Source organism: Bos indicus x Bos taurus, chromosome 12, assembly GCF_003369695.1.
Source record: "Bos indicus x Bos taurus breed Angus x Brahman F1 hybrid chromosome 12, Bos_hybrid_MaternalHap_v2.0, whole genome shotgun sequence".
In the NCBI taxonomy this organism is placed as follows: domain Eukaryota; kingdom Metazoa; phylum Chordata; class Mammalia; order Artiodactyla; family Bovidae; genus Bos; species Bos indicus x Bos taurus.
This window is the reverse complement of record NC_040087.1, coordinates 30,572,448-30,589,828: the sequence shown is the minus strand read 5'-3', so window position 1 is coordinate 30,589,828 and position 17,381 is coordinate 30,572,448. Positions and strand designations below refer to the sequence as shown.

General features: G+C 38.1%; 1 protein-coding gene across 1 annotated transcript in view; it reads right to left on the bottom strand.

The window, feature by feature from the left end:
• Positions 1-282: 282 nt before the first annotated feature.
• The window catches only part of UBL3 (ubiquitin like 3), a 48,744-nt gene continuing 31,645 nt past the window's right edge, over positions 283-17,381 (bottom strand). Inside the window, exons 2-5 of the mRNA XM_027557496.1 lie at positions 12,414-12,522; positions 7,935-8,021; positions 3,491-3,568; positions 283-3,190 (exon numbers count right to left, since the gene is read on the bottom strand). Coding sequence (XP_027413297.1) covers positions 3,138-3,190; positions 3,491-3,568; positions 7,935-8,021; positions 12,414-12,522 — 327 coding nt within the window. The 3' untranslated portion in view covers positions 283-3,137. The remainder of the gene's footprint in view (positions 3,191-3,490; positions 3,569-7,934; positions 8,022-12,413; positions 12,523-17,381) is intronic.

Genomic DNA, 17,381 nt, shown 5'->3' with positions numbered 1-17,381 from the left:
CCTGGTTTGGCTAACCAGTGACTATATCACAAAATAATAATGGGAAAAAAAAATTAAAGAAATGCCTGTGACAGTTACCAATAAGGACAGTGTGAAGGCGTACTCCATCTTACTTGATCACTTTCTCTTTGGTTTAGGTAACATAGAAAAATAAAGGGCTGACACAATACTGCTTTTACTGAAGAATGTAATGAAATAAACTGAAGGAAAAAAAGAGGAAAATAGTGCAGACAAAATTTTTACACCAAAATTATGAACATTAGTCATTTAAAAGAAGAGAAATATTCTACAACAGATGAAGAAAGTTTTAATTTCTTTTCACATTAAACATCATATACCACAATCAGCTAACAGAAATTACTGTAACATTGGTCAAGATGACATAAAACTAAGGATAAATGCCTGTTATGAGGAAACCTCATTTAATGTCAGTGATGATGTCAGATACTATACTTTTCCATGATAAGATATAATTTATCTTGAATAGAAAGTAAATAAGTCAGATCAAGGAGACATGCTGAGGTTTTAATAAAGAAGAAAAGCTTTGCCTTTCCCAGAACGCTTAAAATCCAGGACAATTTAGGTAAAAGACAGGAATTAAATACCAAGTGCTAGGAGGGCCTCAGGCCCATAACTCAGGCTGTGTTCACAGGACTGGACCTCTGCAGCCCTCGCCTTTCCGTGCGTGAGCTACTGTTTCTGGCAGAGGGATCTTCACTGGGATGTGGTATTGATTTTAACCGTCAAGCAGTCCAAAGAACTATTTCAAAAAGGGACAGTTGAGTATTTTCATGTATACACTATTAAGGCATCTAAATTTTTGGTGTTTTCAGTATATAATTTTACTGCTTTTTTTTTTTTTTTTCATTTTGCACAACAATGATATTAGGTATTAAGTGACACATTTCTTTCTCTACTAATGATCCAGTTTATCCATTTTGCAAACTCCAAGTCTTGTGAAGGGAAATTTATAACGTGGTAACACACAGAAAAATACATAGAAAACCAATAGGGAATGTGGTTAGCTATCATAAAATTTCAATCATAATTTACTGATAGTCTTTAACTTTGGAAAAACAATAATTAGAATTAAAATAGTATTAAAAATAATTACCAGTAGTTTATATTAGGAAAGAATAGAGCCATAAATGGCTTAATTGCCCAATTAAGTAACTAGATTCTTCTTTAGTCAACACTAACAGAATTCACATTTGAGCCAGTCAACAAAGCATATAAATATTTAACATCTCTTGAATAGAACATCTTAGTGATAACAGAGACTACGTACTGCTACCCATTGTCATGACTGTGCACAAATTAACCAGGTTAAATATCAGAGATACACTGGGAATCCTCCCAAAACTAACAATAGAATATTCAACAAATTTTCTTAAAGATTCAGAAATAAAAATTGAACAATTATAACATGGATGAGACAGTACTTAAACAACTATCAACCTAATCAAAGACCTTTAAAATTACCACCAAAATGCACTATGATATTTTTTTATTTAGTGTACAGAAAGAATCTATAAGTACAGGTTGCAGAAAGAAAATGTTTAGTGCTATTTACATTCATTTTAAAACTCTGCTCTATACAAATTTAATTCTGATCAGTATGAACAATATTTTTGTAGACCTACTGCATATAAAGCCTTTTCATCAAAGCATTAACAATGAATAAAATAACCTGATTACCTTTCAACGAAGCTGACTGAAGCCATTTACACTCACTGCTTGGAAGGGCCGTGGACGCTCATCTCAGTACAGAACATTATGTCAGCCTGCAACTTCATTTTTATAAAGGCTAGAGTTATTTATATGGAATATTATTCTATATACTACACGCCAATCTATATTTAAGTTCTATAGTTAGGTATTTTATGAGGTTTTTATTAAATATATTCTACACATATTCGCAATTTCACCCAGGAAGAATTTCTTCCCAGTGAAAAAATATAAAATCTTTTATATTTTTTTTTACAGGTTTAGATGAAACTAGCTCATGCTTTAGTGCTGTGCAAATTGTTTTTAGCATATCAATTTTTAAATTATTGGTACAAAACAAAAGAATGGCATCCTTAATCAAGTATGCCTTAAAAATCAGCTTTCGATTTTAATACAATTGCAAGCACTAATACCCAAGGCAAACTACATATAGAAACGAAATTAGTCCTATGGAGAATTTTTAATTTTAAGAATTCATCTGAGCTCTCATTAATAAGCAAGTATGACACGGGACACAGAGATGAGCAATAATTACGGAAAATTGAATTTGCTGATATTCAAATACATAAAAGTGGTGAATCCATGAGGTTTTCTAATATTTCTGTGCAATCATGGAAATCTACGAGTGACTGGAACTCCCCCCACGTTAAGGCTAAGACGCGCGCCCGCCCTCTTGTGCTGTGTGAACAAGCCCCCGTCAGTCTGCCTGGAGTGCGCGTGTGAAGGAAAGACACCTAGCGTCACGAGCCTCTGCTGAGCACCTCCAGCAACAGGCACACTGTGTCTTTTCATCTGTCGCAGTGAGAACAGCGCGCTCAGGGCAGGATTCTGTGCCAGTGCAGCCGCCACGGCTGCCTTCGGTAGAATTCACCCAACATTTTAGGTTCTTTTCCATTTTTTCCTTTCAAGTTGGCCCAGCAATTAACTTCATTAATTGCTGAGTGTCTTCCAGTGTGGATTTACACATATGAGTATTTCTAGGTACCATAAACCATGTTATAAATTCTGCTGATGAAGAAAATAATTGTCAATCGTTTTTAGTGCAAAACTGTATTTGGAACACTTGATTTGTTAGTTCTGGTGATGAAAACTTTTGTGGCAGCAAAATGGTTTCTGCTATGAAAAATCACTTGTTAACTTTTCCCCTGGAGATTGACTTGCATTCAAAAATCAATTTATATTTTAAAACTGCTTAACATAAACAAAGCTACTAGAAATAAAAAGTCATAGTGAAAAATGTCCTTGGTTCTTTTTACTTTCATGAGAGAAGATGACAGTTTTCACGTGGTGGTTGAGGTCCATGGGTCTACAGGCAGACTCTTCCTGAAGGTTCTGAAGCGATGCCGGGTCGCCCCTGGCCCGGCAGCACGAAAGACAAAGACCACGCCACACCGCGCCCGGCAGACCGCTTACAGGATGACACAACAGTTACTCTCTCCAGTCTTTTCACGATTCCTCTGACCTAGGCAAAGTGAAGAGAAGCCTGGTTTATAAAGATGCTTGGGGGAAGCAGAGGGATTCCAGCATAATAAGAAACAGATTTTTTTTTTTTGCTTAATGTTGGCATTTTTTAAAATTAAAAGGCTATAATAAATACCCTTTTAGTTTTAGCCTGTCTCCAAAATGCCTGGTTATCCGCTTAGCGAGCTCTGACCATAAACTATGAAAACATCCTTTCCCCAGAATATCCAAGAGAACTGGAGCCATTTGTGAATGCCTGCCTCTGTGGTGCAAGGCAGAAAGCTCCCAGCACACAGCTCACCTTGGGAGTTTGGCTCTGGCAAGGTCTCTCTGGCCACCAAATGCATCACTGTTGTTTTGCCAAAAGGAAGCTTTAATGCTGTGTGAAAAGAAGACAGTTTGTTACATATACATCAACCTGTTGGAATCACTCACCAGAATTGAGACCACTTTAAAAATTGACTGCTTTCTGTATGACTTCCTCAACAGATAGCACTTCTTACCGGATACAGCATTTCTTACATAATGAAATTAGGTTAATATTATCAGAAGCAATTTTTATAATTCAGAAATTATTTAGCTATGACTATTAGTCTGACATATAAAAACATACTGTGTAAGGAAGGGGAAAGAGAAAATACATAATTGCTTAAGCTAATTTTATTTAGTCACCTAATAAAATTCCTGCATCAAAGAGGTCACCACAATGTAGAAATAGAAGAAATGACATATTAATGATTTTAAACATAATAATAATACATAATTTTATTATTTTCAACCTTATATTCTTAATTAGAAAACAATTTTCTTTAAAAGGTTACTTTAAACGAATCACTGTTTGGCATTATTAGTAATCACTGTTTTCTAATCAAGCCTTTAAAAGGTTTTTCTCATTTATAAGTAACAATTTTTATTATGAAATATTTCAGAAAGAGTAATATAATACACCCATGTATCTATGAACCAGTTACACAAAGTAAATCCCTTTGTCATTCTGTGTATAAAATGAGAAGGAGACAGTGGAGCTACGGCCTGGAGTTGTTTCTGCAGCTGCAACGTTCTAGTTCCGAGTTTCAATCTATCCCCTCACTTGGAATTGAAGGCAGGCTCAGATCAGTACCCAACAAGCTCAGCCCTCCTGCCACCCGCTGTTTAAATCTTCTCTATAGGATGATGGTTAAGAAGAGCCCTAATAATCTTCAATATTCCTAATATTTCATATGATCAAGGTGACTTTCCATCTTATTTAATGCTAGCCAGCAGCCACGAAATTAAAAGATGCTTATTCCTTGGAAGGAAAGTTATGACCAACCTAGATAGCATATTGAAAAACAGAAACATTACTTTGCCAACACAGGTCCATCTAGTCAAGGCTATGGTTTTTCCTGTGGTCATGTATGGATATGAGAGTTGGACTGTGAAGAAGGCTGAGCGCTGAAGAATTGATGCTTTTGAACTGTGGTGTTGGAGAAGACTCTTGAGAGTCCCTTGGACTGCAAGGAGATCCAACCAGTCCATCCTAAAGGAGATCAGTCTTGGGTGTTCTTTGGAAGGACTGATACTAAAGATGAAACTCCAATACTTTGGCTACCTCATGCCAAGAGCTGACTCATTGGAAAAGACTGATGCTGGGAGGGATTGGGGGCAAGAGGAGAAGGGGACGACAGAAGATGAGATGGCTGGATGGCATCACTGACTCGATGGACGTGAGTCTCAGTGAACTCCCGGAGTTGGTGATGGACAGGGAGGCCTGGCGTGCTGCGATTCATGGGGTTGCAAAGAGTCGGACACGACTGAGCGACTGAACTGAACTAAACTGAACTGAGCCACTATTTGGTCTATTCTCTTAACTTCCAAAGTTGAAGTGAAGCCTAACGGCCCCGAATACACAGTAGGCTGAAACAAGAGTGCCCTTACTGGATAACCTCCTGGGCCTGCTTTAACACTGAAATGCAAACAAAATTTTATATTACCAAACATTTCACTAAATGTATTGGGAAAGCCTGAATGAATTTGCAACGTCCACACACCAAGCTGTGGACCACTCTCACACCGCTTCCTGACCACAGGCAGCCAGCCCTGCATTAAGAGCACATCCTGCCACTCGCTCACTGTGAGATGGGTTCTGAGTGCCATCTGCCTCCTCCTGATGCCTCAGTTTCCCCCACCCAAACTGGGAGACAAATTCGAGCACCCGCCCCTTACCACCATATTGATTAAAAGAAACAATCCAGGGAAGTGCCTACCACAGGGCTCGGCCCAAAGAAGCACCCCATAAATTTTATTGCCATCACCATTATCATCTTTCTGAGCAGCAAGAAAAATGGGTCTCAGAGAACAGGTGTGCAAACTGAGATGCAAATGTGGAGAAACACTGTGGTCAGGCCTAGGAAGCTGCTGAGGGGCTTACCCATTTAGGCTACACATCTGACTAATGGGAACAGTTACTGTTCTTCTCCATCTGAATTTTAACTCAAAAGAGCAGACACTGACACTAATGGCATCAGAGGAGAAAAAGGAAGGGGGATACGAGACCTAAGACGCCCTCTCTCCTTCACTGTGGGGGCTCTGCTTTCTGCTGTGGCAGTGCACAGCAGCCAGGACACAGGTCCCCACACTTCACACAGGAACCACTGGGGGCGACACAGCCCTAGCAGGCAGGGAGACGGAGAGGGGGACTGGGTGTGCAGAAATCTGCATTTAAAGGAAGATTCCGACACCCACGGGGTGGCAGGGTTATAGTACAGAGCAGCCCTCAAGCCGTGTAGAGCACGCCCAGGCCTGCTCCACGCTGGCCATTCAACGGCATGACCCTGTGCACTGTCTCCTCAGTACTCACATTCAAGAATATAGGAGACAAAGAAAAACAGTAACCAAAGCCCCTCAAGGGCTGAATGTCATTACCCAGATTTACTGATCAACTTAGAGGATCCAGGTTATATTCTCATGTTATTTGTCTAAATCACAAGACCGGAGAGATGGTTGGTTTTAAAAAGATTGACAGTAACATAGAAATAATGTAAGTCAATCTATTAATCATTCAAAAACAAATTCCAAAAAACAATCAATGATTTGATTTTAACACAAATTCTATGATCTTTAACATGAAGTTGGAGCTTTAGGGCCACAACAGAGAGGTAATTAAATTAAGTAGGTGAGAAAATGCTCACACAGGTCAACACGTAAAGGGAAGTGGAGTCTCAAGATGCACTCGTGGAGTCAATAGGTTAATTCAGGCCACGTCTCCCAGTGACATTCCAAGAGTTACTTGAGGCACAGATAACCAAAGAAAAGCTAAAATACGGTCCCATTTTCAATGAATGTGAAATACAGCCAAGGACAACACTTGTAATTACATACCGAAATGTTCTATCTGTCTGTCATAATAATCATTTGCATTCATCTACTCCAGCCCTCGTCACACAGTATTTTAACAGTGAATTTTATCTGCTTCTACTATCTCATACCAGAGTACCTTGAAGGAAGAGATTCTATCTTTTTCAATCCTGTACCTTTAACTGTTTAGCACTACTGTCACATAAGAAATAAACAGATGCTGAATGAATGAGTGAATGAATGAAAATAGCCTATCTTTAAGGAAAATCAGATTAAACATTTCAATTGTTAGGTTTAGAGAAAAAAACTCATGACTATATGTATACCAAGATACACTAAAGTAGATCACTTCCTCTGACTACAAATTTCTGTTGATAATTATCACAATATATTTGAAATACCCGTACTTAAAAACAAATTCTGCTCATGGTTGAAAATGCACCACCATGAGGGGGCACTGCTGAGCCACGTCTCTTCATTCACACGTGAAGAGCAGTAATCACTGACAGTGTGTAACGCGTGCAAGCGCTGCTCTGAGGCCCTGTGGCCATTCTACCTTACTGATGAAGAAACCACACTAGGACAGAGGGCAGGCAAGTGGCCGGCGCACAGTCACAGAGCCAGTGCGCAGCGCAGCTAAGCTCCGACATGGACAACGTGGCTCTAAGGTCTGCTCTTCCAGTCGCTATACGTCACTGTTTCTCTAACATGACTCACTCACCTGTACTTCTGCATGATTAGCAATTCCATCAATTACAGTCAAAATGAAAACATCCCTTCAATATTATATCTGAAAATCCACCATCATAAACTTTGCCAAGTTTGTGTGTCTGGATTTAACTTAAAAATATGACATCTAAATTATATTGCTATGCTATGCTAAGTCACTTCAGTTGTGTCCGACTCTGTGGGACCCCATAGACGGCAGCCCACCAGGCTCCACCGTCCCTGGGATTCTCCAGGCAAGAACACTGGAGTGGGTTGCCATTTCCTTCTCCAATGCATGAAAGTGAAAAGTGAAAGGAAGTCGCTCAGTCGTGTCCGACTCTTAGCGACCCCATGGACTGCAGCCTAACAGGCTCCTCCATCCATGGGATTTTCCAGGCAAGAGTACTGGAGCAGGGTGCCATTATATTACCCAGAAGTAAAATTACACTACATTTATAAAATAATAAGTGTGGATTCCCATCTCTAATGGCTTAAGAGTTTATTTTACAAGGTGGTAAACACTTAAGCATAGAGCTGAAATTAGAATGCAAAATGTAAAAAGGTAGACATACCAAAAACTAGGCAAAATTTATAGAGTTTGAAATTGTATGTTTTTAGCAAAACCAGACATGAGCATCTAAACAAACGAGTGATGCTGCTGCAAGACAGGCACTAAGTCCCATTACAAAGGTGGCCATTACCTCCTAAGGTGACATTTCCGTGCAGAAATCTTCCTTGATAAATAAGGCGTAGAATATTTGGACTGCTGACCTGCTCTTCTTCCCAGTCTGAAAAGAACCAGGGAATTGTTAGGTGCATTTCAACATAAAATTAAGGTATTACCGCATTGTTCTAAAATTCTGATCCCATTCAGATGAAGAGTATCAGAGAGGACACCTGGAGCTTCCTGCTAACTGGAATAATCACGACTCTCGCAAGCACTGTTCTCACTGCTTCTCACTACACAGCAGGAACTGCTTAAGGTTAGTCTTTGCTTCTTAAAGAACACCAAAATGTGCCAGAAAACAGTCCTGAAGTTTAAAAACTAAAATAAATGAGTTGGGGAAAGTCTAATCCTAGTTAAAAAGAAGTCAGTTGAAAATTAATTTTAATTATCAAAATAACAAAACATCGCAATATTCCGGTATCTGTACCTGTTAAAACATGTATTTGAGGCTGGAAACAGTAGGTTTAACAAAGATTTTTAAAGCGTTAGTATATTGGTAAAGAGCATAACAACAACAAAAAAATATACCTCAGTAACTAGAAAATAAAAATTTTAAAAAGCAAAACAGTGTCTACTTTTTCATAATGTGGATAACTTTATTGCTTTTTTAAAGCCAATTGATAAACATTACAGAAGATACAATTTTAGTTCACTTTACCAAAAATTCTCAGAATGAACTTGAAAAGCAACAGATATCACAAGGTACCATATATACAAGTATGAAATCTAGGATAATGTACAAAGACAACGGAAATACAACTGGTGTGTAGGACGGATAACAGAATACTTCAGTTTAGAGAATACCTTACCTTATTATGGTAAAATACGGAATATGATTCTGTCAAAACAGTGGTTTGAGGACACTGTATCATGACAAAGTATGGGGTTAGTAATTTTCACTACCTTGTAGATATAGAATTTAAAGTTGTGATTTTGATAGAGATTTGAAAATTCCATCATCACCTTTCTTAAGAATTCTAGCATCATGTGTGTGTTTCCTACAGAAGTTCCTGCTTTCATGAGATAACTGTCAACACAAAAACTAGTTTAAAAGACTCTCAAGAGCAAGTGACAGAAGATAAAGGAGGTGAGTGGAGGGCTCTCCCTTTTGCCTTGTTTTGACTGTTCAAGATGATGAAGTGAGTTTGATACCACCAGTGCCTGTGGGTGACTCAGCATGGTGGGAAAGGAGACACGAGCCCCCGCCCCGCCCCCAGCCTTTCCCCCATCCATCCCCCTTCAGTGCCCTCTGACTCCCATGGTCCCAGGCCCCTCTCCTCCAGAAGGAAAATCGAGTTGTTAACACTTTGGTATGGATTACTTTGAATTCATCACACCCAAGATTATTGTGAATAGAATATTTCTTTTAGCATTGTTCATTTGGTCAATAAATTTGGAAAACTCAGCAGTGGCCACAGGATTGGAAAAGGTCAATTTTCACTCCAATCCCCAAAAAGGGCAATACCAAAGAATGTTCAAACTATCACACAACTGCACTCATTTCACATGCTAGCAAGGTAATGCTCAAAATCCTTCAAGTTAGGTTTCAACAATAGGTGAACTGAGAACTCCCAGATGTACAAGCTGGATTTAGAAATGGCAGAGGAACAGGAGATCAAACTGCCAACATCCACTGGATCAGAGAAGAAGCAAGAGATTCCAGAAAAACATCTATTTCTGCTTCACTGACTATGCTAAAGCCTTTAACTCTGTCAATCACAACAAACTATGGAAAATTCTTAAAGGGATGGGAATACCAGACCACCTTACCTGCCTCCTGAGAAACCTGTATGCAGGTCAAGAAGCAACAGTTAGAACCTGGATATAGAACAACAGATTGGTTCCAAATTGGGAAAGGATTTTACGTCAAGGCTATATACTGCCACCCTGCTTATTTAACTTGTATGCAGAGTATATCATATAAAATGCTGGGCTTGATGAAGCACAAGCTGGAATCAAGAATGCCAGGATAAATATAACTAAGATCATGGCATCCACTCCCATAACTTCATGGCAAATAGATGGGGAAACAATAGAAACAATGACAGACTTTATTTTCTCGGGCTCCAAAACCACTGTAGATGGTGACTGCAGCCATGAAATAAAAAGACACTTGCTCCTCCAAAGAAAAGCTATGACAATCCTAGACAGCATATTAAAAAGCAGAGGCATCACTTTGCTGACAAAGGTCCATAGTTAAAGCTATGGTTTCCCAGTGGTCATACACGGGTGTGAGAGCTGGACTATGAAGATGCTGAGCACCAAAGAATTGATGCTTTTGAACTTTGGATTTGGAGAAGACTCTTGAAAGTCCCTCAGACTGAAAGGAGATCCAACCAGTCCATCATAAAGGAAATCAGTCCTGACTATTCATTGGAAGGACTGATGCTGAAGCTGAAGCTTCAATACTTTGGCACCTGATGCAAAAAGCCAATTCACTGGAAAAGACCCTGATGCTGGGAAAGATTGAGGGCAGGAGAAGAAGGAGGCAACAGAGGATGAGATGGTCGGATGGCATCAATGAATCAATGGACATGAGTTTGAGCAAACTGGGAGATAGTGAAGGACAGGGAAGCTTGGCACGCTGCAGTCCATGGTGTCTGAGAGTTGGACACAACTTAGCCACTAAACAAACAACATCACTCTCAGACATTTGAAAATGCTTTTCACAGTCTTACTTATCTATCCTGCCTGGCTGTGAAGACAATCTAGTATTCTAAGTTTAGTTACTTCAGCTCTTCTGAAATTCCTTCTTATCTATGACCTTTAGCTCCAGTCTCTTTCTGATTCAGGAGCTAGTACTGATTTGTTCCTTATCAGCAAGAAGAAAGACCCAGTCATTTCAAAGTATTTGTCTAAAGCAGTATTTCTTAAACTCAGGTATATGAATCCTTAAGACAAGTTCTTTGGGTCTGAAAGTCCTCATCAAGAGTTTTTAGATTGTCTTTTCATTTTAACCTGATAACCTGGATGAGATTATCTAGATAATTCAAAGTATTACCTTACAACCAAGTACAGCCTTGGGACTTCAGTGCTCATGTATGCGTTTAAGCTTATGATTGTACTGGTACCAAGCAGTACTTCTTTAATTGTCAAGAGGTTAACAGAAAAGAACAAAGGTTGACTTAATACATAAATGACATGTTCCTGTCAGTGAAGGCTGAATGACAATTTGGTACACTGTGTGCATGAAGGGTCTGTGGTAAATCCACACATAACTGGGTTCTCTACAGCCAGCGGGAGAGGAGGCACACCATACTCCACAGTACCATATTCATGGGGTAAGCAATGAGTGAGTGTTAGCAAAAATATGCCACCTGGCACATTAAAGTTGTTAATTTGAACATTACTGGTTTTAGAGCTGTATTTGCATTTTCTTTATAGATCTGTTTTAGTTTTATGGTTGTATAGAAGTTAATAAGGATTAAAGAGTTTCTTCTAAAAGAGCTTCATATAACATTATTTTAGGGTGAGCAGTATGATCTAATTGATTCATTTTGTATACACTGTGTTCTCTGTTAATACAAGTCTTGTGCTTTAAGAAGTACAAACTGTTTTGGTTAGCTCCTCTGTCCATGAGATTCTCCAGGCCAGAATACTGGAGTGGGTAGCCTTTCCCTTCTCCAGGGGATCTTTCCAACCCAGGGATCGAATCCAGGTCTCCCGCATTGCAGGTGGATTCTTTACCGTCCGAGCCACCAGGGAAGTCCAGTAAAATTAGTGAAATCAGCACAAACAGTCGTATCACTAGGTACACGCAATTAAGAGGATCAAACTGACTTGGGTTAGCTTCATAGGAAGAACATAAGCTGAAGACTCGTTTGAGGATGGCACGAGTCTTATTACATGGAAAAAAACCAGAGAAAGGATCTCTCTCTCTCTCTCACACACACACTCCAAAATTCTGTCATGGATATTGGCTTGAAAATGCAAAGCATAAATGGATTTTATACCTTCTTGATCATGTAGTAGTTCAGAAAACAAAGGAAGTGACATGAATCAAACATTCACTTTCTGTCAAATGCCACCTAAGCAGGTTGTGTACAGAATAGACCAAAAATTTTAAAAATGTGTTACAATTTGTTAAAGATAGTTTTTCTTTGTTTTTACTTTGTGCTTTGGTGTAAAGAGAGTTACTGATATGAAGTGTGTGTGTGTGTGTGTGTGTTAGCTACCTTGTGTTTTCCTTTAAAAAATAATTTTCTTTTACATTAAAACAGCTGTAAGGCCACCCAGCGACCTGATGCCCAGGCTCCTTTACCATTCTGCAGTGAGGGAGTTGAAAGGCCAAACCCAGCAGGGATGCAGCAGCCCCTTCAACTTTAAGCCTTGTACCCTCAATCATTCGCTTGTTTTCTTATATTTTACTTACAACTTTTTCAAAATGTCTGTGAAACAAGGCAGGGCACAAGGAATCAACATTATTCATTCTCAAGAGAAAACCACTACTCACCCATCGGCCAGTTGTCATACACGTGCTTTGCGATGTCAGAAGCAGAATCATTAGGAGAAAATAGGAACTCTTTCGTTTTCCCGCTCACCAAGATGAGGCGCAAGTTTATCTGAAAGAAGACAATGATTCTTTTAAAGTCAACATTTTTAAAGTAAAATAACAACTTTTCATTTCAATCACATTCTCAATTAGTAATAATGCCATTTTCTGTTTTTTATTTACTTAAATTCTGAAAAGATTCTTTTTAAAGGTCTAGAATTTGAGACATGATTTTCATTATTTAATGCGTGTGTATGTGTGTGTGTGTGTGAGGATATATTTACCATATAAATGAACAAAGGGAAACCAAAATTCATTATGCTTTTATAATGTTCATTGTAATTGTTCAGCAATTTTCCACTGAACAGCTAATACAAGTTGTTACCCTGCAGATCACATCACTAAATAGGAAAAAAAATTCAGTTGCTAATATGCTTCTTAGAAAAAAGGAAGAGAAAAAGTAAACTATATACAACTTTTTATCCTATAAAAATCATTCAAACCTAAACAAATTAACCAGAAACTGTAATTTTGAAGAACTTCATTAGAGTTAATTGGAAGAGTCAGTAACAGTAGTTCCTTTAATCCCAATGACATGATCATTCACTTTCGTGGAGCTCTGTGTGACAAAGAACACAGATTCACCCTCAGTGGAACACCTAAGATGGACAGTAGAATTAACATTTTTGAGAGCCACTGGATTTACATTTCCAAGTCAATACAGATTTGCTTATACCATTCTTAATACAGTTTCCAAAATGTTCACTTTAAAATTTTTCTTTGTCCATAATTAACCATTTTTTTCAACCACAATATTCATTCATCTCCCTTATATATAGGTGAGGTTTTCTATACCTATAAGGCCTGTTACATGAGAGGAAATAATATCTTCCTAAAAAAGAAGGGTACAGCCAGAGCCCAGTTTCTCTACACACAGAGCACAGAGACTGCCAATGCACCAGGTCACCCAAGCTCTCCTCCTCAGTTACTAACATCTTTTTATTATTATTAAAAAAAAAAAAAACACAGTAAGTCTGTAAGATGACAAAGTCTACAACGAATAAACTGGAATCTACTGCAGCACCACCAAGATACCAGGTCACTCATTTACTATCTGCCACCACCATGGCCACTGCTATTCCCAGGACCTCAAAATCGCCACTTTGAAAATGTACTCATAATTATAAAATATCTCCTCAAGCAAAATGCTATATACACCTAACTCTGCATTCAACGGGATGTAACTGGATTTCACAGCAGATGGAGGAGAATCAGGTTCCATATTAGAAACTGTATTCTAACTGCTATGTACCCTATTATCTCAATTTGTAAAGTATTTCAAAAGATAAAAGAAAAATAAGTCTATATTTCAGGTGAAAAGCCCTTTCGATATGACCTGTGCGAATTTTTTGCTGCCTTTCCTAAATAAAATGAAATTATACCAAAGAACTTAATACAGGAAGAGGTCTGATGAAACAACACTGTTGGAAAGAAGTAATTTGATCCAGGAACCTTAAGTTCCATTAGAATAAAATTCAAGGAAGAATTTACAATAATGATTCAGTTGTAAGAAAGCACCACCTTCTTTCTTTCCCACAACAAATAAGTAATGAGTGACTGCTAAAGCAAGGAGCCTACCGTCTACATAATACGGTGTGAGTTTCAGTTCTCACACATACATAACTATTCAACACTGTCTCTTTATGTGTGAATATGGGTAAATATCTATTTGCTCTGAACTTACAAGGAATCTTTTAATAGCTTCAAACTACTGCGGAAGGGCCCTTCAGCCATTAATGCCCAAGAAATTATGCCCTTCAAAATGGGTCAGCCACATGTCTGCTTCACTCAGAAAGAAATATAATTAAATCCAGGCTTCCTAAGAGGTATGCAAATGATAGGAACTTACTATTTCCTGGGATCAACTTTTAAGTTAAAAATTAATTTCTACTGAGCTTTTATTCAAGTTATAGTATTTTAAAATAACGAAGAAAATAGAAGAGGACTTAACCATTATTTTCCGCAAAGGTTACACTGACACATACTTTAAATTTTCCCTAATATCCCTCAGCAAGAAAATGGAAAAATAAATGATAGTGCATCCTCATCATGGAAGCTTCCTACAATCGTTAAATGACGTGAGACACAGACCTATATGACTTGATGTGGAAAGACATCCACAATGTATTAAACAAAAACTAATACACACACCTCCACCTCATAAATACATAATGCTAAGTGCATTCATGCTGCCAAGTTCTTGGCTTTTCCTATTTTAAACCTGATACAATCACTGTCACTAAAAAGCTCTTTCACATTTCAAAATCAACAGTCTGACAAATTTATGTCTGTCAAGATGATCAGAATGTTGAAAACTTTTGGCCTGTAGATGTGTCTGACACAGTTAATTTTTGTTTTAAACGTTTACAGGTGGACATGAACTTTTCAGTTTGACACATATACTCTCAATTTACTCACACTGGTCTGCTTTATACACTTATACCTGGATGGCCACAGAAATTAAGTTTATAATTCTTGGTACAGTTTGAAAGTGGCTTAGAGCTACAAATTGAGAAACAAAAGAGTAAATCTTGAAGCAATCATCCAAACATCTAGCCATATAGGTTGGTCAGTAGTTAATTGTTCTTATAGCACAGTTAGGATTTCCTCAGCGGGTAAAGAGGGCAATGCAGGAGACAAAGGAGATGTAGGTTTGATCCCTGGGTCAGGAAGATCCTCTGCAGAAGAAAATGACAACCCACTCCAGTGTTTTTGCCTGAAAACTCCCATGGACAGAGGAACCTGGTGGGCTACAGTCCATGGGGTCGCAAAGAGTCGAATACCACTGAACAACTAAGCAAGCAAAGTATAGGTAGAATCTATCATGCTCATTCAGATTAAATGTCAATTACAGCTCCTCTCAATAAACGTATAGCAGTCCCTACAAATGTGAGCTAGTTTCTTTAGAAAGATTAAGTATTAGTTATTTAAATACTTTTTAATGAAAGACCTTTTTTCTTCTTTGAAGCCAAGGTAAGTCAATTTATAAAATACCTTAAAAGAATCTCTGCTTGTGAGGTACTGGTATTCTCAACACATCAACAGTGGGTTACAAACAACACTCTTATTTACAGCTTAAAATGTGATATACTCATATACATACTCATCTAAAAAGAAAACTGTTCATCAGGACTCTGAATGACTTGGTAGGAGATGGAGTTCTTATCACAGAATAATATACCCAAGGGATGGCACTTAGACCATCCAAATGAATGATATATATTTTATAATTACTTTGGAGGCAAAACAAATCAAAACAAGACTATCAGTGAAGCAGAACTACCATGATCATTTCCTGTAAAGCCAATGGAAACAAAAGAAGCTCTTTCATGCATGTAATTTCAAGTTTGTCTGTTTAAGATTTTCGGTCAAATTGATTGTGATTCCTATTTGTTGGATAATATCAATTTGGAGAAATCTTATCTACAGCTTAATTCACTCAACAATTTATTTTGAGTAGGTCAGAATGGGAAAAAAATTAAGAGGAAAGAAAGAGGGGGAATGGAAGATGGGATTAACTGGAACAGCCTTTGGAAATAAAACAGGAGATTATGGAGATGGGCCATGCCCTCTGAAAGAAATATGACTGTTTTTCACAAAGATATCAATGCACTGATCAAAAGGGGAGGCCTCTGCCTGCGCCTTGGTGGGGCTCATTCCTGCCTGTTTTTGCTAAAGGACAGGTAAGTGGCCAGTGGGAAAGAGGTTAGACTTTCTTTGCAAATCACTTTTTTAAAGTTCTCAATTCATCTCAAGGGGATTATATAGAGTTAAAAAAAATAAGTCAATTCAAAAGATGACATGGTATATATGATTCCATTTATACAATATTTTTGAAATTACTAAGTAAGAGATGGAGAGAAGTGGTGGCCGGGTTCTAGGAAGAGGGGAAGAGAGAGCACGGCTGTGTCTATAAAGGGACGTATAGGGATCCTCGGGGTGGAACTGAAATGCGTGCTGTTGGGTAAGTGGCCTGTAACTGCACAGAACTACATCGGCACAGACACTAATGAGGGCATGTTAACTGGAGAGCTCCGAATAAAGACTGTGGGTTTCATCAGTGTCCACTCCCTGAGGCTACCGAACTACTTATAAGATGCTAGCTATCATTAAGGAAAACTAGGTGAAGGCTGTATGGGATTTCCCTGTATTATTTCTTACTATCCCATGTAAATCCATAATTACCTCAAAAAGATTATTTTAAAAAGAGCTTGACTTCCTAAAAATGTATATGGTGGTATATGTTTGTCTTTACTTATCTTTCTTATTTTTATCTGAAGGTGAACAGTGCTTTTTAAAAAATAATTCTGTATCAAAATAGCTACTTCATCTAGAGTAAAAATACAAACTACCAGTGACTTAAGATATGAGGCTGAAAAGAGATAAGCGTATTTTTTTTTCTAGACCTATGGACTTAAATGGCATGTTTTGAATTTCTGTTAACTGTATGTTAAAGAAAAATGGAACGAAGGAGGAATATGTTCATGTTTCTACACAGGACTGATAAAAAAACAAATTATTCAAATAACTGCGGTGCTTAGATATGATAATTACATAAACTTTCTTTTAGTTGTTCATTTATTCAGACATTTTCTGAAACTGATACAGTGCTTGGTGCCTGATTACAAAATATTTAACATGAAACTTGTGGAGATTTCATACCCTGGAAGCTAGGAGACATACAAACAACTGATTGTGGAGGAGGGGGTGGCTACAAAGTGCTCAACAAGTATTTGCTAAATGAATATAAAAGAGAAAAGAAAGCAGAACCTGTGAGCTGGAGATTCCAGGGTAGGGTGTGTAATGTACAGTGGCCAGAAGTAAAATCGCGACTACCCACACACCTAGTTGGTACTCAGTCTAGTGGAC